Source organism: Ambystoma mexicanum, chromosome 2p (assembly GCF_040938575.1).
Source record: "Ambystoma mexicanum isolate Mex_15411 chromosome 2p, UKY_AmexF1_1, whole genome shotgun sequence".
Taxonomy (NCBI): domain Eukaryota; kingdom Metazoa; phylum Chordata; class Amphibia; order Caudata; family Ambystomatidae; genus Ambystoma; species Ambystoma mexicanum.
The window spans coordinates 307,763,006-307,787,061 of record NC_090923.1 but is presented as its reverse complement, the minus strand read 5'-3'; the positions used below and the strand labels follow the sequence as shown (position 1 = coordinate 307,787,061).

The window sequence follows — 24,056 nt, the reverse complement described above, 5'->3', positions numbered from 1 at the left end:
AGCACAACATTTTAAATGCCAAACTAAATATTTGATTAAGAACAAATGACAAATACTTTATTCAAACTATAAATGTGAAACAGCAGCCCTTTCAACAGAATTACAACAAGTGGCAAATTGAACAAATTCTTAAATATTCGAGTTACAAATGTGAAGATTTGTGATCTTGTGGCAAAGCAAAGGCTGGTGCAGAAAAGGGTTACACTATACCAAAAGAAAAGACAATTGTGGAGAAACCCAAAGCCCCATACAGAAGAGCCTAGGGGCGACTTACAGTTGTGCAACCTGTAATGGGTGGAGCATGCGGTCTGATAACTGCGCCTAAACCAGGGAACCTTAAATGATGACTAGCCAAGAAAATTGTAAGTAAGTCACTGAAAACTGTGAACTACTTAATAAGACAAGCCAGAGGGCAAATCAAGTGAACCTGTCGTTTTTCTACATTTGAACATTGTACAAATGACTTTAGAATAATACCAAATTGGAATCTTGGGGACTGCAACCCTGAGATTAGAAAGAACTGAGAAGCTTTATCTTGGAAAGGAACATCTCGAGAATCTCCTTTTTCGTGTGAATTGTATCATATCGAACTTGGGGAAGGGAACATCAAGGCCTTGTTGGGCATTGAGTTGAGAGCAGCTGAGCCATTACTTTTGAACACTATTTTGGTTAAGAATCCCACACTTTAATTTCCGGTTCTGAGGGAAAGCATAGGTTTTGTGGACACTGATGAAACTTTGATTTGGACTTATAGACATAGACTTTCTTTAGATTTCTTTAGACAGGAGAAATCCCTACCTTATTTGTAGGGTAAGTTAGGCCTTACACCATCCTCACATTTTAATAAAGCTCTTTGAAACATGAGTTTTGTTTTCTGTGTCATCTCTTGATACAATGCCTGTCTCGCACTACGTTCTTCTAAAGTCCATCAGCTGGGAGCAAACAGATCACTGTCATTTCAACACTTGCGTGCCACAATCGGATTTACGAGCCTAATCTAAGGCAAGTTTGACCATCATTTATTTGTTTAGGATAATTTGTGTTGGTAGATAATGTAGATGTAACATTTTTTCAGTTGGTAGCTTTCTTGCCCATTAACTATCCTTAATGCATGGTGTGAAATATATTTAAACCGGTTCGTAGCTCCACAATTTGTATGTAACAAGAGATTTAAATTTTCTTTTTCAGATATCAGGCACAAGCTCTCTAGATTACATGTCTGGGTCAGACATCTGCAGTTCTTCTGGAGGAGTAAGTTTTCTCAATGTAGGACCTTTCGAAATATTGTGTAAAAGAGTATTTAATGTGGAAATACATCTTGATAATCAATTAATATACTTCAAAAGGAAGTTCTGCAGGCGTTTCATTTCTAATTGATCTGAATACTTGATCTGAGCACTTAATTCATTTTTTTATTCAGTTTTTCTATTTTACATACACTTTTTGGTAGAGTTTAAGATTAATGTCCTTTAAACAAGTTTAATTGTCCTGGACAAGAGTACAGAAAAGAGTACATGTGCACAACGTAGTGCTCTCCTGGGTCCACATTACAGAGCCTTCCCACGGTGCAAGCGCAATTTTAAGAATCGATTCAAAACTGAAGCCTGGCATGTTACTATTAGTGTATTTGTAAATTCTTATTATATATATATATAATTTATATATTTGTAAATAACTCTGTATTCATCATAGCACCAAGTAGATATTCTACACTAAAGCCAAGTTTACGTAGTTTACAAAATCCTTGTTACAGTGACTGCTGTCATCTGGATAGTAAAGATTGTTTGCAATGTTTTAATAGCATATGGTTAAACTAATCCCAAAAAAGTAAAACGTCTCATCTCACTGACCAAAAAAGATAAGGGTCTCATTAAGTGTCTGGCAGTATTGGTGAGAATACCACAATACAGATTAACCTTTACCGCATGTGTTAAAGTTGCCAAATCCCTATATTAAGGTGGATCCTTCAGTCCACTGCTTTAAGTGGGATATGTAATTGATGGGGGTGTGGGAGGGCGTGGCCGTGTTTGCATACAGACTGCATACTATAAACAAAACTCCCTCTGTTCAGTTTCCAAATAAACTGCTGTTTGTTAAATCCTTTTATAACATTTTCAGAATATTAATGTGAATTTGTCTTTTTGTATCCGAGGTATTTTGAAAGATACATACATTTCTCTATGTAGGTACCAACTTAGAGGATTCTACAAGCTGTTCTCAAATACCATTCCTGCTGATTGGGGTCTTATTTTGTTATTGTTGAACACACTTGCATCATCTTGTCTGTATACCATTAAGTTTAAACACATTGTCCAGAGAGAGAAATGTTTAGAATGTGTATTATCTCTTAGAATATAGCATCATTATATGAAGACGGCTATGACTGGAAGTGAATGTCTTGATTGAATTATACGAGCGACATTTATATAGGCACGGTGCTTTGTTCTAGATTAGTTGATTTTAGGGTTGTTGCACCTATATTATTTTGACCTACATGGTGAAAAGCTGGAGGCCAACTTAGTTGAAGTTGCATTATTATTTTAAATAAATGGACTACCTCACTGACTGTCCCTTGCTCAGAATTGTGGGGGTGGGATTGTGTAAATGGGAGCGTGGGTTGTGTGTTGCAACTCATTAGCACCACCTCGGCTAAGTCCACCTTAGGGCTGTTGTTACCGGTGTGGTGCCGGCCCCGCGTTTGCATGTATTATGGAAATTGTCTTCCCGGGGTAGGGTACTGTTGAAGTGTGCAGCTGCTACACGAAAGTCAAGAGACAGTTCCCCCCTCACCCCCACTACCATGCAATAATTCTGCAGCCACGGGGCATCGAATTCAGGAGACATTTAGTATCGGCACAAACTCTAAATGAATGCTGTAAATCGCCTAATATAAATAGCCCAAAAGTCTAGTTCAGTCTTTTTTGCTCGCTGCCACACTTCCTCCAGCACGTCCTCCCCTTCAAAGTAGAATACACTTCATTTTTTATTTGATTCCTTATGTTATGGGGCTTTTTGTAATGTGCCACATCGCTGAAAGCACTTTAAAGAGTAGGAAAAGGAGCATAAACAATAGGCGGTAGTAATTTGTACATTCCACGAAGTGAAATAAAAATCAAATATAGAAAATAGGGGGTGGGGGGGCTGAAGCCAGAAAGCTGAGTCGCAGTTGACTGCATCCAGGCCCTAGGTTTTCAACGGAACCTGTTGAAAGAATGCTGGGGTTAGGTTGTTCTAGAGTTGTGTGCCCTGCAGAGCACAGGGTTTCTGTAGAATATAAGCAATGTGAGAGGATGTTAAGAGGCCAGTATAAGGTTCCTGGTTGGGACACATTTATTTGAGCTCTCTATGGACTGTGTTGGGCTTCGGAGGGGCTTTAATTGAGGATGTAGGGGCTCCACTGGGAGCCTTTTCAGAGATTTCGAGGCAGGAGTGTTGGGGTGCTAGGGGTTGAGTGGAAAAATTGTCCAGCAGCCTCGTTTTGATAAAGTTGTATTCGTTGGATGGAGCCCTCACTGAGTCCCAAGTAGATGGCGTTTCAGGGGTCAAGCATGGAACGGACAGCAGCTTTGGGTGTCCTGGTTTCTTGAGGGTTACGTTAGGAAAGGAAACTAATTACTCCTCCTTCATCACATGCAGTTGGAAGTGCGCGTTTTGAGGTGTGGTATGAGGTGTAAGGTAGCATTTAAGATGTTAAATATGACGTACAGATTCCTGGCAGTGTTTGAATGGGGAGGGGGATAGCTTCTCCACGAGCCTTGCAATTTGAAGGAAAGGGAAGGGAGGACAGGAAAGGGTAACCAAAAAAAGGGGTTTGCTGATTTGGAGGGATACAGGCACAGATTGTTGTCAATGGTGCAGTCTGGTATTCTTTGAAGGAAGGTAAGACTAGGAACTGACATAACCGTTAACAGCAAAAGTGAGATGCTGGAGACTTGCGGAACCACCACAAGGCAGCTTGCTGCTGGGGGAGATGACCTCATGCGTGATCCTGAAGACAGTTGATGACCAGATGAGTACAGGGCCTTCCAGGACAAAGGTGGGGTGAAGCCCGCCATTGAAGATATGATGTATATAAGGCTGCATACAAGCATACAAGTCTTAAGAGGATCAGAGCGTCACATCTATTTCGATGTTGCCAGGGCCCCCATGCCTTCCCCCTCATTAGAATCTGTTTCCCTTGCAGCACTGTCACAAGAAACCGACTTTTTCTTTGATCTCTTTTTTCATTAATCACTTCTAGTAGAACATGTCAGTGTCATGTTATACTGAATGTTTTAAATATTGTGCATTGTTTCCTACCTTTAAACGGTGCTTTCCATTTTCTCATTTTGTTTCCCTTTCGTAAATGTGAAAGTAGGTTGCTGTATATGGTAAATAGTTTTTGAAAGGCTTGCTCTTCTTTTGGTGTCTGTTTTGGATGTGTCGCTTAGTTACTTGTAGGTCATCTCTATGCCATTGTAACCAGTAGGTTTCCTTTAAGAATCACATATTCCATTGAGATAATATCGCAGCAGTATGGTGTTCAACAAGATTGCTTCAAAAGAAAGCCCCAGAGCATCCAATTCATCCCAGCTCAGAACAGCCCTCTTTCTTGCTCCTCGCCTGATCACATCCGTCACTGTTTTGGAGCATTGTTTAATTAAGAGGAATATTTTAGAAGCACTGTGTGTATGCAGTTTAATGGTTTATAGTGATAATTTCGAAAAAAAAATCTCGACTTACAAAAATGTTGAAAAAAAATGTCGAAAACAATAATGTCGAAAACCTATACTTATAATGACAAGAGTCAATTTTTAGAAAAAAAGTCATTTAGCACTATCAATAAATACGTAAACAAGAAGAGTCCCCCCCGACCCCCCTCACCCAACACCCCCCTGCCACCCCCCACCCCCCACCACCCTCTCACCCCTCATACCAACACATTTTAATTATATATATTTATTTATTCAATAAATAAATAAACAAGAAGAGTATCATTTACTAGGGGTGGGGGGTTCTCCCCCAACCCCCCTCACCCAACACCCCCTTGCCACCCCCCATCCCCCACCACCCTCTCACCCCTCATACTCAACACATTTTAATTATTTATTTATTTATTTATTCAATAAATAAATGAACAAGGAAAATATCATTTTGACTGTCGACATTATTGCATTCGACATTATCACTGGCCACCCAGTTTAATACATCCATTACCCCATTGCTATCCTGCCGCTACACTATTACGCATGCAACCCGTTTATATTTGTAAGATTATATACTTGAAACTCCAGTAAGTACGTGGTAAGGGGGGCCCCGGGGTGAACGCAAAGCGTTTCCCCTGGGGTTATTTTGACGCTGCACAGGCCAGCGAGGTGGCTTGCGCGTAGAGTGCCACTCCCAGGGGGTATTTAAGGGTCAGGGAAGGTTCGGGAAGCAGGCGACGGTTGGGGACTTGAGATTGACCCGCCCGCCCACCCCCTTTTTTGGGTTGTTCCAGGGACCTGGTTTTAATTTTCTGAGGGGGGTGGTGGGAGGCCTCTTTTAATTTGGTTTCTTCTGGGTTATTCTTTCTTCAAATATTACTGGGGTCTTTGAGTTTCTGTTCACGGTTTGTATGGTTTCGGTAGTTTTGTGTGACAGGTTGGGGCTCTAGTTTTGTAGTTGTGATGTATAATATCTGTTGCTGATGTGGCAGGTCAGACCGGCTGCAGGTCATAGGAAAGAGGAGATTGGTGTAGAGAGGAGTTTTGTTAGGGGTCTGGGAAGTAGTTTGGTTGCCGGGGGGAGGGAAATCACAATGGGGGGAATGGCGCGGGAAAGGATGGGGGTAGTGCTGTTTGCACAAACGGGCTACCCCGCGGGAACAGGTATTGAGCCTGAAGGGGCATGGCCCCGGGGAAAAAACGGGACGCCTTGAAAATTGGTAAGTAGACGGTAGGGACCAAGGGATGGTTAGGGAGGAAGTGGATTTATTTATTTATTTAATTATTTAATTGTTGGGGAAATGAAAGTGTTAATTATTAATTGGTTGTTTAAAAGGGTTTGTTAGTCTGTAAAGCCAGGGAGCCAGGTAAGCGGTTATTTGTAAGCTTTGACCTGTCACATTAAAGCAACCTTTTCCACTCTAAACGAGTCTGGGTTTTTGTGCAGTAAGTCAAAATGCAGGTTTTTCTTTGAAAAGAGACAGTTGTTCTGTCAAATTGACTAAAACACCTGTAAGCTAAGTAGGTGCACTCGTGAATTTAGCAGAAGGTAAGGTCTATCACTTTTCAATTTATATTTTTAGATCTGTAGCATTCCTTAACAAGTTTTATTTTTTTTAGCCAATAAAGTGTGTTGGTGTACGCTAAATTCATACACATGTTTTGATTAATAACTATAGTACTTATTTCTACGAAACGGTCTCATTAAAGATTCATTTTATTGGTGCATTATATGCGCTCTAGAATTTTTTCTATTCTTACTGCTCAACACTTTGAACCAGTGTTGCATGCATTTCAAATTAAGCGTACAAAATGGCTTAAAGAATGGCACGCTCAGTTAATAATGTCCCTGCAAAAATGTTGCCCTGCAAAAAATGTCACCAAAAGAGGGCCGTTCTTTGTGGGGGACATTAGCACATTGAACATGCAGTGGATAGCCCCACAACACCCACTTCCCCTGACCCGATATATAATGTTGCCACAACCTTTTCCCGGCGACATTATGCATGGCGACCATATGCAAGGTGACAATATTACATGGTACCGTCACAGACACCCTCTACAACCTACTCAGATCTTCTGACACTTGTACTTGCTTGCCAATACACTTTCCACGCCATGAAGAAAAACTGCTGCTTCTTCACGTTCCGACCCCCCACCTTCTGTCAATGGTGTTGCCCCAGTACCATGATGACTGCGTCTCTTTACTCTCTCTCGCGGCAATGTTACTCTCTCCACAACTTATCAGTCCACTGCTCCTTTTGCACTCCCTACTTCCACTCCACTTGCCCACCCCCACTGGAATGCCCTCCCGGAGTAATCCAAGCCAATCCAAGCTCCCACTCAAATTCTACTTTTAGTCTGTTGAAGGGTTGTCTCCTCCCCGCTCTTAACCTCTCCCAGGTGGACCCCCAGTTTACCCTTATCAGCAATGCCACATGCTTCTATATAGACTATGTATTGGTCCATTTATGTGTGTTCTATTTGTGTGTTCACTAATCATTGGCCAAGGTCTGCATCTCATCGTGCTCACCCTCCATCACCGGATATACTCTCTTGCCATAACTACTACATATTGTAAAGACACCCCGCCCAAGGATTGCCTCCAGCACCTGTAAATGCACTTACTGTTGAATAAATACAAAGTGTAAAAACCCTAATACAAACAACATCCCTCTCCTATGAGGAGATGAGGGATCCTATCGGCACCCTAGCGCCTTGCCTGATACGACAAGCCAGGAGTCCCTAAATGCCCACATGTCATCTAACACACTGACTGCAAGTATGATTGGAAGGGCTATTTAATTGTTCTCCCACTGCCAAGACCAACCCCTGACAGAACCCAGCCTGGAAGGTGATGGAGAGGGCTATTAAGTTTCCAAACCCCTGCCAGGACCGTCCCCTGGCAGAAAGCAGCCTGCAAGGTGATGGAAAGGGCTATTAGGTTTCCAAACCCTTGCCAGGACCATCCCCTGGCAGAACCCAGCCTGGAAGGTGATGGAGAGGGCCATTAGGTTTTCAACCCTCAGCCAGGATCATCCTGTCACTTAGAATCATATATCCACCATGAATTCACAACACATCTCAGGGACTCGGTGATCACACAAGAAGAGCATTAGTGGCTCAAGGTTATGACAGTAACATATAAGAAATGAAAGCAGATGACCACATGTGACTGGGACCTGGCATCCATCACTCACCTGTTGAAAGACTTGGTACATACATTATAAATGCACAAAACTTGTCATCAGTTCATGATTTCAGTTCAAGGGATGTTACCGCTTGCCTGTCATGCGACAAACACTATGAAAGTAAACCCAAAGTAATGTTCTGCACTCTCAGTTCTTGCACAGGCTGGAAGCATTGTTGGTGTTACGTTTATCTATTAAAGCATTACTTATGTATTTCATCTCCAATCTACTTGACGGATAAATGACAAGTAATGTTAACCTCCTGCATGTTCTTGGCTTGTAGCCATACGAATTGTACTAGGGTGAGGCCCTCTGCATCAACACCAATAACTTGTTGGTGGTAAAAAAAAAAAAACTTTCTGAGGCATTAAACATTGTGCCCACCAAGATCCACCTTAATTGTCTTGCATCACATACTTGCAGATGTACAACACGCTATAGTTGCCTGCATTATTCCAGGAATATTGCCATCCATTGCCAGGTGAGTGTGTCTGCCCCAGCTGCTGCTCCTAAATTTGGCCCAATCTTGTGATTAATAGTGCTAGCGGCCCCCAGACCCCCTGTAGAAGGCATCCGCCGTTGTTTCCAATCCCTGCTCCCTCTTCCGCATTTCCCCGTGTAGGCCTGCTCTCCCGCCTCCCAGCCCACACACGCCACCCCTGATTGGCTGCCCGTGTCTGCCCTGCAGACCTAGTCCTCGACATCAACCCGCACCCGTGCTTTGCCATCCATTGCCAGGTGAGTGTGTCTGCCCCAGCTGCTGCTCCTAAATTTGGCCCAATCTTCTGATTAATAGTGCTAGCGGCCCCCAGGCCCTCTGTAGAAGGCATCCGCCGTTGTTTCCAATACCTGCTCCCTCTTCTGCATTTCCCCGTGTAGGCCTGCCCTCCCGCCTCCCAGCCCACCCACACCACCCCTGATTGGCTGCCCGTGTCTGCCCTGCAGACCTAGTCCTCGACATCAACCCGCACCCGTGCTTTACCATCCATTGCCAGGTGAGTGTGTCTGCCCCAGCTGCTGCTCCTAAATTTGGCCCAATCTTGTGATTAATAGTGCTAGCGGCCCCCAGGCCCTCTGTAGAAGGCATCCGCCGTTGTTTCCAATCCCCGCTCACCTCCTGCGCAGGTGGAAGCGAAAATGTCTTTAAGAGTTGTGGCTGGGCAAGGGTCCAGCAGCGATCCAGATGGTTTGCGGGCAGAAAGAGAAATTGCTCCGGTGATATTGGACTAAAGGATTCGAACGTTGGTTGCGTGGAGGACGCAGCTGATGGGCTGGCTGGTATGGGGGGAGCATTGCCTGGTTAATGTAAGAGAGCTAGTTTGGTGGTTAGAGTTTTTGTCCTTTCGATAGCCGTGGTGTAAAAGTGGAGGGAGAGTGAGTCGCACAGTGATTGTGTTGGGGTCGGGACGGTCGTGGTACAAGCTGGATTGGTGAATTCGGAGATGATTTTGTGGAGTTCTTTGCTTGGGTTTTTGCAGTTTAGGATTTGGGTATTGTAGTGTGCTTTTTTTGCTTTCCGGATTTCGGCCTTGTACTGGTACAGGTGTCGGGCCAAGGTGGCCCTGCTCTCCTGGGTTTTGTCTTTCTGCCATTTGCGTTCTAGATATTTGTATTGTTGTTTAGTGGTCTGTAACTCAGGAGTGAACCATCTGGGGAAGAGGCCACGGTGGGTTGATGGTTTGCAAGGGGGTGTGAGCCGCATCAGAGGTGCGTTGAGCCACGAATCAAAGGCCTCAGGGGTTAGTTGGTTGTTGATACGGCAGGTAGGTGGTGGAGACTGTAGAAGAGCCTCGGCTAGGTCCGGGGCGATTATTAGTTTTTTCCAGCATTTGTGTAGATTCGGAGGTTCAGATACGAGTACGGGAAGGGGGTCTGGTGAGTGAATGGTGAACGAGAGAATGAAGTGATCAGACCAGATGATAGGGGTGGGGGGCTTTAGATGAATGAGGCTGTTGGAGCTAAAAATGGCATCAAGAGTGTGTCCTTTATATTGAGTCGGGCCGTTTATGTGGGGTTGGAGATTAATTGTGTCTAAACCATCAACCAGAGAGTGTGTCATAGGGTTGGTGGGAATGTCGAGCCATATATTGAAGTCTCCAAGAAGGGTGAGGTTGGGATGGTTTAGTTGGAGGGTGGCAATAGAGTCGCAGAGGTTGTTGCAAATTGTCTATCGTAGCCAGGGGGCCTGTAGATTATTAGGAAGCTGTGTGAGAGCGACGGGGAGAGGGATAGTTTAACGAGGAGAGATTCGCAAGACGGAATGGAGGGTTGGTTGTCGATGATTGAGGCGTGAAAGAGAGACTTGAAGACGAATGCTACCCCCCCTCCTCTGGACGGACGATTCCGTGGGATGAGGGAGTAGTCGGGGGGGGGGGGGGGGAAGGCTTCATTAGCGATTGGGTCGAAGTCATCAGAGAACCAGGTTTCAGTGATGAATACTAGGTCTGGTTTGACAGAGGCGAGGAGGTCATAGATGCAGTGTCTGTTTTTTGCTATGGATCGGGCGTTAAATAGGATGCAGTTCACATCGGCAGGCGAGGTTGGTCTCGGTGCAGGAGCGGGAGTGGGCGGTGGCGGAGAGAGTGGAGGGATAGGGGTAGGTGGGTGATGCTAGATGGGAATAATGGGCGAGCAGAACATTTGGCAGGCTTCGGCCGGGGGTGGGTGGCTGCGTGTGATAAGATGATCGGGTTTGGTTCGGGGGATTTGAAGGTGGGGTGTGGGCGATTAGGAGTTTCAATTGCAGTTGATGAGAAATCGAGGGAGAGGGGTTTCAGGAAGGGTGAAGCCACGGGGAAAGGAGGTGATTGCGTGAATGAGGTGGTGGGTCGAGACAGGGGAGGCGAAGAGTGCTGAGAGATTGAGGGGGACCAGGTATGTTTCCTCTTTAGTTTCTTTGTTGCGATTGGTGTGTGAGAGAGGGTAGGGAGTTCCGAGGGGAGAGGTAAGCAGCTTCGGTTCTTGCTAGGGCTAGGCGTGCAGTTTTTAGGGAGGGGAAAGGGTGCGGTCGGGGGGGAGGTGGCAGGGGTTTGAGGGCAAGGCGGGGGGTGGGTGATTGCAGGGCGGGGTGTGCCAGGTATGATAGTGAGGGGAGCGGGTATTGTTAACGTTGGCTGGGCGGTGGTGGGGTTCAGGGGTGGAGTGGTCTTAGGGTGATTGGCTCGCCATCGTGCCCCCCTGGCTTGGTGTATGGAGAAGGGAATGGCAGGAAGTGCGAAGGAGGGTGGGGTGGTTTGGGAAGGGGTGGATGGGAGGGAAGGCAGATCGGAGATTGGGGGCGGTCCACGGGGGTCGTTTCCGACAGACTCTGGTGGAGTGGGGGCACTCATGCTTGGTGCAAGCTTTTAGGTGGATTTAGGAGGGCTTTCTGATTGTAGTTCTAAGTTCAGAGGTGGCACGCTTTTAGGCACACTTCCAGGTTCAAATTGCTCAGAGGCGATACTGGACTATTTGGTGTGTTTCTAGATTCTATTGTAGACAGAGATGATATTAGTCTATTAGGTACTTTTAGGTACACTTCTAAGTTCGCCTGTATACAGAGAAGATATTGGGTCTATCTCTAGATTCAATTTGGTATTTGTTTATTAGTCACCGTTTTAGATTCTACATTACACAGCTATACTGTTAGTTATACTAATAAGATTAATTAGGGCACGCTAGTAGGTGCACTTCTTTCAATTCAGCTTTATAGAGGGAGGGTATTAGGCATGAATCTAATCAGCTTTGTACAGAGAGGTTATTAGGGAGATTAGTTGGTTCTGCCCGGCATGGTATTATACTATTAGGATGTTGGGCAGACTTCTAAATGTAATTTTCAGAGAGGCTATTGTGCTCACTTCAAAATGCAACTTTCCGCAGAATGGGTATTGGGAACACTTTCTAAAATCACACAGAGGCTAATCGGCTTTCACAGAGGCTATTGGGCACACTTCTAATGCAACTTTCCACAGAAAGGTTATTGTGCACATTTCTAAATTCAACTTTCCAGAGTGGCTATTGGGAACATTTCTAAATTCACAGAGAGGCTATTGGGCGCTTCTAATTCAACTATCACAGAGAGGCTGTTGAGCACACTTCTAAATGCAACTTTCACAGATAGGCTATTGGGCACACTTCTAAATGCAACTTTCTCAGGGAGGCTATTGGGCACACTTCTTAATGCAACTTTTCTCAGAGAAGCTATTGGGCACAACTTCTAAATACACACATAGGCTATTGGGCACACTTCTAAATGCAATTTTTCTCAAAGAGGGTATTTGGCACAACTTCTAAATACACACATAGGCTATTGGGTACAACTTCTAAATACACAAATAGGCTATTGGGCACACCTTCTAAATACATACATAGGCTATTGGGTACACTTCTAAGTTCAACTTTTCTCAGAGAGACTATTGGGCACAACTTCTAGATGCAACTTTCTCAGAGAGGCTATTGGGTACACTTCTAAATGCAACTTTTTTCAGAGAGGCTATTGGGTACAACTTCTAAATACACACATAGGTTATTGGGCACACTTCTAAATGCAACTTTCTCAGAGAGGCTATTGGGTACAACTTCTAAATACACACATAGGTTATTGGGCACACTTCTAAATGCAACTTTCTCAGAGAGGCTATTGGGTACAACTTCTAAATACACACATAGGCTATTGGGCACACTTCTAAATGCAACTTTCTCAAAGAGGCTATTGCTTCTGGCCCCGCCCTTGCCACACTTACTTGTTGTTGGCTTCTTGCTTCTCCTGCGGATACCTGCAGATACGACCTGGAGCCGTCTCTTGTAGGAGCCGTCCTTTGCCTCAGGTCCTTAGCCGATGGGCTGCCGGGCAGAGGGCTGCCCAGGGAGGACAAGCAATGAAGGGGGGACTCTCACGGCTAGACCAATCAGGGGTGGCGTGGGCGGGCTGGAAGGCGGGAGGGCAGGCCTACACGGGGAAATGCGGAAGAGGGAGCGGGGATTGGAAACAATGGCGGATTCTTTCTACAGAGGGCCTGGGGGCCGCTAGCACTATTAATCACAAGATTGGGCCAAATTTAGGAGCAGCAGCTGGGGCAGACACACTCGCCTGGCAATGGATGGCAAAGCACGGGTGCAGGTTGATGTCGAGGACTAGGTCTGCAGGGCAGACACGGGCAGCCAATCAGGGGTGGCGTGGGCAGGCTGGGAGCCGGGAGGGCAGGCTTACATGGGGAAATGCGGAAGAGGGAGCGGGGATTGGAAACAACGGCGGATGCCTTCTACAGAGGGCCGAAGGGTGACCTTCAAAACCTTATGCATCTCCCATAGAGCATTGCATAAAACCGGACCTCAATATCTTCAAGACAAACTAAAACCCTACAACCCCCCACGAACCCTAAGATCGAGCGCAGCCGGCCTCCTAGTCATACCGAAGACAAACTCTGTCAGATTAGGCAGATCATCATTCTCAGCCTTGGCACCCACGCTATGGAATTCACTCCCACCCCACATCCGCCTAACTGAGGACCTAACGTCTTTCCGCAAACTGCTGAAAACCTGGCTCTTCCCATAAAACCAACCGTACCATACTAACCAAACAGTCTAACAACAACTCAATGACACCAATCCAACAAACTACCTGATCCGAGAAATTGACAGCTAATAACCCCTAATATAAACTAGAAGGACAAACAGAACTAAACGAATAAATTAGATCAAAGCAGTAAAAGGGCCTATAAGAATTAAACGAATAAAGTAGATCAAAGCAGTAAAAGGGCCAATAAAAATAAATCATACGGAAACAGTAAAGAGTTAAACTGCTGAAATCGATGGAATGCATAAGAAGCGAACGAAATGAATGGCACAGATGAGATGATTAGAATTGATGAAGCAGGTGGAACTGACGAACGTACAGAGTGGAAGAATGCATGAATGGAAGAACAGATAACTACATAGTTCAAATGAGTGTGGAAATCGAATGAATAAGTAAATTGGATAAGTGTATAGAATGGAAGAGCATCTCGAACGGATGAGTGTGTAGAGCAGATGAATATGTGGAGCGGATGAGTATGTAGAATATGTGACAGCTCCAGGTCGTATCTGCAGATATCCGCAAGAGAAGCAAGTAATGCGCATGAGTGTGGGTAGCTGATGAATTCGGATGTGCGGAGAATATGTGGATCACTGGAGAAGATGAATGTATAGAATGAATGAATGTATAGAACGGATGAATGTATAGAACGGATGAATGTATAGAACGGATGAATGTATAGAGCAGATTGAGTGCGTAGAGCGGGGCGAGTGCGTAGAGCGGGGCGAGTGCGTAGAGCGGGGAGAGTGCGTAGAGCGGGGCGAGTGCGTTGAGGGGGCGAGTGCGTTGAGGGGGCGAGTGCGTTGAGGGGGTGAGAGCGTTGAAGAGGTGAGTGCATAATACGTATGAGGGCATAAAGTGGATTAGTGCCTGGAGCTAACAAGCACATAGAATTGCGTATATAGACGTATATAGTATGGTTTGGAATGCAGAGAACGTTCAATAAAAGCATATTACTCATATCTCACCACCACGCTTACTCTCTCCTTTACATCACCACTCAACTAGAACACAGAGATACTATGACACCATTCGGTATAACTGTTCTCATACCAACATCCGCCGCTCACTCCACATCATTCTAAGTAAACGATGTTGGTTACACACCCCCAGCCAGGCGTTCTTCTCAGGCCTAACACAGCCACATCCGGTTTGGATAAACCCTGCCGAGCGAACACATACTCCTGATCTCTCAACCACCTCACCAACAGCTAAGAAGCAGCTATCACATGAATACCGCACGAGCTGCACACATACCCGGTGCTCACACGCACCTTTTGACTCCCCCTACTCTCTCTACTGATCTGAACTTAGGTTCGCAAGGGCTTTCAACCTACCAGCGCCTTCATACCATACCAATGGTATATAAGGCGCTATACAAATGCAAAATAACATAACATTAATTGTCTTGTATCACATACTTGCAGATGTACAACACACTCTAGTTGCCTGCATTATTCCAGGAAGACCATCAATTGTGGTTTGTCCAGATGGACTCTTCCAAATCCCCTCTTCTAAACCTCCATACAGAAACATCCAGATCACCATTTTACCGAAAGAGTTCCCCATCAATGCACCCTCTCAACTCACTTTACAAGGGAGCCCCATATTTCTACCTAGCCAACAAGAAATCTACCTAAGTGTATGGTTTGCTGACGGCAAACTCCTCATGTCATACCCTTTCCCAAACATGGATCTCAAGAACAGACCTGAAGCTGGACCCAACCTAAATAGAGTTTGCACTTCCCACCCAGTCCACACAGCTCACACCTCACAGAACCTCATCCACTTCCACCCGCCACCACCTACTATCACCTCAAATATGCACATTCAACATCATGTTAATCAAAACTCGGCCAAAAGTAATAGATACAGCAGATATTGCTGACCTCATCACCACTCACAACAGTCCCACAACGGACATTGATCGACACATAGGCGAAACAAGGGAATCAAGTCAGAAAAGCTTTTTATTATTAAATGTGCATAGTTTTGGCCACAATAAACACATAGTACGAGTTTGGTGGTAATTTGGTGGTAAATCTGCAAAAATACCACCAAACTCGATTACTGACTTGGTCCCGCAGATTTACTGTGGAATTACAAATTGTAGTAGGGCAGTGTAAATCCCCATTTTTGTAGTTCATAGGACTCCATGGGGATTTTGGCAGAAATACGATGAGTGGTAATTCCGCAGATATTTGGAGGAAAAGTGGAGGATTTTCCTCCTAACCATTTGCTGGATGTAAATTCTCCACTTTTCCTCCAAATGCAGAATTGGCGGTGCGGTAGAAACGGTGGTAATTCAGTTACCACCAAAAAGTGGCAGTAACAGAATTGCAACCACGTTTTAACGCACTGTCAAACTCTTAATGAGGCCTATATTGTTTGGGTTAAACTAAACATAGTCAGGATGGTTGTTCTTCATGATAGGATAGTGCTATGCCAAAACCTGTCTTTTTCCAGTTCTTTGACTCTTACATGGTTCTCATTTCCAAATGTGTGTTCCACCATCGGTGCTGGTGGAAGTATTCTGTAAGTGGGCCCATGAATGTGAGCCTTCGAGATGGACTGGAGCCAGAGGGTGATAGGAGGCTGCCCTACAGTTGGGTCAGGGTTCTCACCACATCCCACATCTCCTCCCTCTCTGTCAGAGTTCAGCTTCTTAACACACCTGCTTCAATCTCCATCTCCTCCCCAGTGTACCACCTCAGGCTTTACCCCCCATTAACCTTTGCCCTCCATTATTTGTGTTCTTGGGATTTGCCTTTTTTATCTTGGGACACACCACCTTTGTTTTAACAGATCTCCACTTCCCGCTTTGCTCTACTATTGCCTCACCTAGTCCTTGAACAGTCCTCCCCTTCATGTCCTCATTTATCCTCCTAACTCCCCCTTCACTTCCTAGAGGGTACCCAGCATTCCTCCTTTACTTCTTTCTGTCACCTCCTTGTTCACCTTCATGAGATTTCTCCACAACTTCACTTCCTTCACTGCTTGCTCCCCCATTCTGCTTCACTTTCCTTCATCTCATGTTCTTTCCTTACCCATCCATCATCAATAGCTTCTTGCTTCAGATGTCTATTCCCCCTCACCTTCTTCACCTCTTTGGCCCGCTCTCTCACACCACATAAGATACTCCAAACATATTTCAAATCTACCACCTTCACCACCACTTTTGGCACTCATATTAGTACAACTATGGTCCCCCATTTCCCTCCTTACTCTCCCACCTACTTACCCACTTTGGGCACTTCCATTATTACAATCATGTTTCCTCTACTCTTTATTCTCTGATCTTCCTCACCCCTTTGGGCACTTTCCTCTTAGTCACCACTGTTTTCTGCTCCATCCCTTTTTCTTCAACTTTCTCAACCTATCTTTGCACAGCCTCTTGAGTCTGCCTCTTCCATCCCACTGGGTTTCTTAACTCCCTACCTTTTGGGTCTACTTTCACCCAGCCTCCTATCTCCCCCTTACATCTGCCTTCTGTGTATCTCGGCCAGCCTCTTGTCTCCGGCTCTCCCCAGGCTGCAAGTCCTCTGCTCCATCGTCCTGTCCCCAGCTTCTGTTTCAGATCCTTCTCCAACATCTTCTCTTTTTCTCACCAGCCAGCACCACATAAGCTCTTTCTACTTCCACCACCACCTGCCGACTGAGCCTATGAAGTTGTATAGGGTTTTAGCCCCTCCTTCCAGCATCCTTCTGGTGGAATGATAATATAGTATGGTGCATTGGAATAGGGAATTTGGGTGTAGCAGTTCTCCGGGCCTGGATGGGTCTGGACCTGCGCTACGAGAACCACATCCTCCTTATTGAGCTCACAACTACCTCTTGTTTTTTTAAAGTGTCTAACTGTCTTGGTGACCTTGGCCTAGCTCCGATCCTCCTCTCTCAAATGGATTCCGGAGTGAGTGAAGCTGAGCATTATCAGTGCTGCTGTTTGCTTGGGAAAGCTGCTCTTTAATTTTCTCAAAGGGGATAGAGTAGCTACCATTATCCTCTGACAAACCCCTGCCTTCCGCACGTAGCATGGTAGTGTCAGCCATGGTATCCTACCCATGCTGATCCTGGCTCAGTAGCCCTCCATCCAACAACGCAGTTAGGCAGAGCAAACACCACCACCAAGATGCACTCATTTTTACAGTGGCATGTCCCACCACCATCTGAACACACTTCACAGGTGTCCTCTTTTCCAGTGGCCAAAGCATCCAACAGAAGGACTTCAAAGTGAAGACTGACAAAGGTCTCGCTTACAATCCAACAAACATTGGGGAGCATGCACCCTCTGGGATTGGACCACACCCAAATCCATCAAACTCACCTGATCTATAGGCCATAACAAACCAACAAAGCCTTTCTCGTCAAAATCACAGATCTCAAAACTATAGGGGGAGGCATTGTATCACAAGTATGACGCTTACGCAATGTATACAATTTGTGAAACCTTTATTGAAAATGTTGCGGCTGTAGAAACTCCTACTTTACCCTATAACTAAGATGGGAGTTGTCTCGACCATCAAACAATAAACAAAATAGACCTAGTGGAGTCAGTCAAATCAAAATGACCTATACTAAAAATAACAAATGCTTGCCCTAGCTCCTTTACAAAAAGTGTAAAAAGGAGAAATGTAAGCAAAGGTAAATTCGCGTTCAAAGAATAAATGTGGTTGAACCAGCTCCCCCTCCCCTCTTCAGACGGAGTAAGGCTGTCCCTGTAGGAAGGATGACGCACTCTAGTTCGGTTTCCAACGCTGTAAACAGTTCCAAACCGTGGATTGAGGCCAGCTGGTCTTCCACGTTAAAGTCTCTTTTTCCGATTTCCAAAATAATACTTTAACAAAAAGTTCACAAAGGTCCCCCTCTGTCAGGCTAAGACCTTTTCCAAACTGTTCGCGTAGGTCCCCCTATGTCGGGCTCAGACCTTTCACATCACCATTATACACAAACTAGCAACAGGGCTCCCTTCCCCAAGCTTGTTGTACTTTAATAATATACTTTGAATCTCCCTCTCTCGGATTCGGACCACTTTCGGATGTTGAAGACTTTCAAATGTGCGTGGTTCTTCACAGACCACCGCAGGACCACGTCGACTCAAAGTTCACGTTTACTTTTGCTTACTTCACTTTTGCTGCTCATTTTCTTTATTGCTTCAAAACAATGTACCTTCCTCCCGCACTCGTCCACCCCCAGGGTCTGTATACAAAGGTGATGGCCGTGCCCTGTCCACCTGAGAGAGATCCTCAGGGACTAGTGGGTTTGACACCCTCTGGTTTCTCACATAAAACCCTTCAGCAACGCAGCCAATATCTTCCTCAGTGACCTCAACCTGTTTGGCAGCCAAGCTACCAAGAAAATAAGAGGGCCTCTTCTTGCACTGGTCCACACTATGGGCATCAGTTAACTCGTCCCCATCGTTTGTCCACTAAACAATGTGTTGTCTTTCGTGGCGCACATGGCACATTCCGTGATGCAGGTCGACATGTACCAGCATTTTCAAGAACTCATCTGATCATGCGTTCACAGCAGCCAACCCAGTAGTTAAGTCACGTGTAGGGGCTGGAGAGGCTTTTTCTACCAGTGCACAGGCCGCACCCGGCATTGGGACCTCAATGTTGTATTTTCAGCCCTGACTCGTAAGCCATTCGAGCCCATGTCATCCACGGACCTGAAGTGGGCTGCGTTCAAGACAGTCATCCTTCTGGGACTCACGTCGGCCAAGCGCCTGAGTGAGATTTAGGCCCTATTGGCCTGCACGTATTTACAATCTTCCACAAGGACAAGGTGGTCTTAAGGACTCATCCAAAATGTCTTCCAAAGGTGGTTTCGAACTTTCACCTTAATCATGAAATATGCCTACCTGTTTTTTTCCCCAGATCCACAGTCGGACGGGGAAAAGACATTGCACCTACTGAATCTTAGCAGAGTGCTTAATTTCTGTTTATCCCGCACAAAGGACATCAGGAAGACATATGCATTCCTGGTTACATATGGAGGTACCTCACCAGACACACAGGCATCAAAGGCCTCAATGGCCTGGTGGATGGTATCTGTGATGCAGTAGTTTTACAAGACGCAGGGCAAAGCTGCGCCAGCTAGAAATCATGCACACACGGTGAGGGCAAAATGCCACAGAGGTGGCGTTTCAGAGACCTGCCTCATGGGACATCATCAGCAGGGCAGCTTCTTGGTCCCCACCATTAGCTTTCTGCAAACAGAACTCGTTGGACTAGCTCGAGAGCAGATGCTGAGTTTGGGCAGACAGTGCACATCTTAGGTGGTTCTTGTACTCCTCCCTATAGCAGGGGAACGTTGTAATCACCCGTCAAGGATGGAAGAAAGGGGACCGGACTAAGGATTAATGGAATGTTACTCACCGTAGTGACTATAATACTTCCCTTCCTAAGTCCCCTTTCCGCCATACAACCCACCTCCATCTCCCTGCCTGGACATTATGTAACATAGCTGATTACCTTGTTAAGACCGTCTGGCATGCAAAGGGACTGAGGTGAGGTGGCATAGGGCTGGGCTATATCATGTGCATATGCTGGGGCCACGCCCCATGCCTGGCAGCAAATTTACTGGACAAGCTCAGTTTTTTGCTGGAAGGCCAGGTACCATCCCTGTTCCAGAGATTCATTTTCTTCCCGGGACATAAGAGCAGAGTAAGATGAGAGACATTCTGGAGGAGTGAGAGAACGGGCTTAGAAGAGGGAATGGGATCTACTTGGTGGACTGGGAATTTAGCAGTATTGTAATACATTGGCCCTCATTACGACCCAGGCGGAATCCGCGGTGCTAAATGCACCGCGGAGCATGGCGGAAAGCCGCCGATAGCGCCATGGGGGTTGGCGGATTTACCACCCCATGCCGACCTTGGCGGAGCGGTAAATCCCCAATCCCCATTTTACCCTTCCCCATTCCCATTCTTGCCCCATAGGGTATAATGGGAGTGGGGAAGGAGTTAATTACGCCGCCGTAAAGTACGGCGGCGTAATTAACAACGAGGTCCCTTAGCGCCATGGTTTTCTCCGCCCGGTAAAACCAGGCGGAGAAAACCTCCATGGCGCTAAGGGAACTCGTAGTACGGCGGACGGGTCCACCGCGATTAGCGCTGGCGGAAACCCACTCCGCCAGGGTCCTAATGAGGGCCATTGTCTTATTTGTTCTATAAAAAAAGAGTTTGTCAGTTCTTGTCGTGGGACAGGCTTAGCAGTAAAAGCCAAAGAGGATGATTTTTCTTTTACTACTTTAAATATTTCTCTTTGCATATTTGGTGAGAAAGATAGTCCATTACAATAGTAAAGAGTTTTAGCTTGATGAAAGTTCCATATAGCACCTCTATTATTATCCTGGAAGGCTTGCCAATACGAACACCACCAGCTACACTCCAATTGTCTCACCTCATTCAGATTCCTTTAGGTTTGTCAAAGAACCATGATGCAGAGTGTCCGACGGTTTGCACCTCTGGGGCTGGGTGGGACCAGATGGTCAGTGGCATCCAGTTGCAAGTGAGATGGAAATGAGGTAATCTCAGCTACTAGCTGTGGCTAGAGACTGAGAGGAAAAGAGAGAAGGAAGCCTGCCACAGACCCTCATATGGGACAAGACAGAAAGGAAGAGAGAAAGCCAAGAGTCCAGTTGAAGGTCATTTCTTATTAACTGCCATAGACCATAACCAAAGAAGGAGATGAAGCCCAAAGCATGCTATCGCCAGCAGGCATCGGATGCAGAGAAAGAGCAGACAGCCTGCTGCGGGCTGCATCTCAGATGAGAACAGACCACAAAGAGATTGGGATTAGACCAGACATTGAGATATAGCAGAGAAGTTCTTGGTCTCTGATACCATTTATTAGATGTAATAATCTGTGGAATGTATATATGTTTTAAACAATTATAGAACTTTCTAATATATGCAAGAAGTATTTAGAAGACAAAAAAATTGCATTGGTCATTATTTTATTATGATACATATCATGCTAGATTTAAATATGTATACCTGAAAACAAACATTTGTATAATGGATTCACCTACTACTAGAGCAGGGGTCTACAATATTTGACTCTCCAGATGGTTTGTACTATAATTCCCACCAGACCTAGTCAGCATAGTAAATGATGAGGGCTCAAGCGGGTCATATTCCAAAACATCTAGCGAGCCACAGGATGCAAAGACCACTGTACTAGAGCTTAATGGTTTTATCCTAGCAGAGGTATTCTTTATTGTATGACTAGTGGAAAAGCCTGTGTATGCGGGCTAACGTGTGTAAAGGAAGACATTTCATAGTGTAAATATATTATATGGTGTATTTTAGCATAATTTATGTTAATAGAAAATAAAATGTGTAAAGGATCTTGCTCCTTTTACGTGGAGGGAGTAGTATTCGCAAACAAAATCTCCTCACAGAATCTGTTGAAAGTTCAACAAAGTACATGCAGCCAATTATTGTATCTGTTACTCACTGTCTTGAATTCCACTAATAGGTTTTGGACTCAAATATATAATGTTGAGGGATGCCATAGTAATACAATTCACATGCACTATGATTCGAAGTAGACATGAGATCGTAAAATAAATTGAAGTCCAAGTTTAAAACGTTCATGTAAAATATCATTAATATAATGCATACCAAGAAATATTACAATGAATAATGCCATAATACATTGAAAAAAACGAATTTATGTTGTTAAAGAAATAGTGCTTAATCAAATGAATTTCTGTATATGTTTTTTTTAAATGTATATATTTTCTTAGTGTATCCAACCTGAATTATGCTGTTAAAGTGGTATCCCTGTCTTGGGCCTTTTCTGCATCAAATTTTATGTTATTGTTGAAATGCATATTTTGTTTGCCTGGAAGGTGAACCAGAAGTCATATTGTTGTACGAATAAGGCAACAGCTCCCTCTAGCGGTGATAACAGGTGAAGTGGACAGGACGGCTTCAGGCAAATAAACATCGGGCATTTTATTATATATATTTGCAATGAAAATTAAAACAATTTGGTATGACAATAAAATATCATAGAATCAAAGACAATAAAATATCATAAAGACGGAAACAGAGAAAAATCAACAGCGGGCATTACATACAATCTAATAATTTGGCTCGTAAAATCTTTACCAACTAGATTGTGAGTATAATCTATAACACACTAATTCCCTTTCCATAGTCTTTTTCCTGTTTTTGGATGGCATCCTTTAGATTTAAACTGAGCAGATACTTTACAATTGCATAGATTACAGATTTTCTATTTGCATGAAGCAAGCAATCCCACAAATATTGCGGAGTTATGTATTTGTGATCTTCAAAATAACATTTAAAATATAAAATCATTCGAGCCCTTAATTCATGGCAAGATGTTAACAAATGCCTCCAAGTTTCAGTTTCTTGGTGGCAATATCGACACAATATTTCTGACATGGGCACTATTTTTATCTGCACAAGATTTCTTTGGTGGACCACAAGTTCAGTCTGAAGCGCATGAAATCTGCACGGTGCTGGGGACTTGGTGATTTTAGCAAATATGCAGCTGTTATCCCATATTTTGTTAAGGCGAGCGGATTTTGGCTGAAGTTTTTATGCTTCATACATTGCTCCCTCGTTCCTATCGAGTCATGTTCCCACAAATTCTTTTTCAATTTCTCTGGATTAGTTGTTAACAGAGTGATCGATATACCTGCATCGTACAAGATTTTCAATACTTCAGATCTCCATACACTGGGAAATGTATCATTAGATATTTGTAAGTAGGTAGACAATATCAAGAATAGCCCATTATTTACTTCATTCAGAACACATTTCCAGTATAATGCACATCATTTCCATTTGTACATTGCACTGAGTGAGATCAGGCCTAGTTCTTGTCTAAGTATGAAAATGGGTTCTGACATAGGTAGATGTAATACTTTTTTCCAGTACTGACTTTCGATCTTAGTCCAATATGAATATGGTTTCTACTTTGGTTCAGCTCCGTAGAGCAAGATGGGAGTTACCTTTTGCTTGTAATAGGTAATTATAGGACTAATCAAGAATTTACAGTATTTGATGTCAATAATTTTGGTTTGGGAGATGGCTGTCAATAGTTTGTTTTTATACTGTCATCATCATACGGTTTATCATTTAGATGATTATTGATAATCACTCCCAAATATGTATACTGAGATACCACTTGTATTTTACTACACTGGAGATGCCAAGTATTATGGGTCAATCGTTGCTTAATAGATCCAAATTGAATTATTTGATTTTTAGTTGTGTTGATTGAGATACAGTTAGTCTGGGCATATTTGTCTAGGGCTTTTAGCATCGAGCGCAACACTTACAGGGTTTTAGAGAGCAAGATCATGTCATCCGCGTACAATAGCCATTTTATTGGGAAGCCTTGTAAACGCTGCAAATCAGTAATGAGATCTTTAAAGTGCACATCAATGTCAGCAATGAAGAAGTTCAATAATTCTGAAGCCAGTAGACAACCTTGTTTGAGTCCACAATTGGTTATTTTTGGATTAGATAAGAGACCGTAGCAGTTCAAACAGACTTGTATACGGGTTACTGTGTGCAATTCGTATATATCCACTTCAAGATTTGCTATGGACAGTCAGAGGTTATTAACCTGGAATGAAACCTGT

The 24,056-nt window shown here is 44.4% G+C and overlaps 1 protein-coding gene across 5 annotated transcripts in view; it reads left to right on the top strand.

Moving 5' to 3' along the window:
- The window catches only part of FGD3 (FYVE, RhoGEF and PH domain containing 3), a 924,278-nt gene that overhangs the window by 783,293 nt on the left and 116,929 nt on the right, over nucleotides 1-24,056 (top strand). For all 5 annotated transcript variants that reach the window (XM_069643609.1, XM_069643613.1, XM_069643610.1 and 2 more), the window contains one exon: nucleotides 1,189-1,251. In XM_069643609.1, coding sequence (XP_069499710.1) covers nucleotides 1,189-1,251 — 63 coding nt within the window. The remainder of the gene's footprint in view (nucleotides 1-1,188; nucleotides 1,252-24,056) is intronic.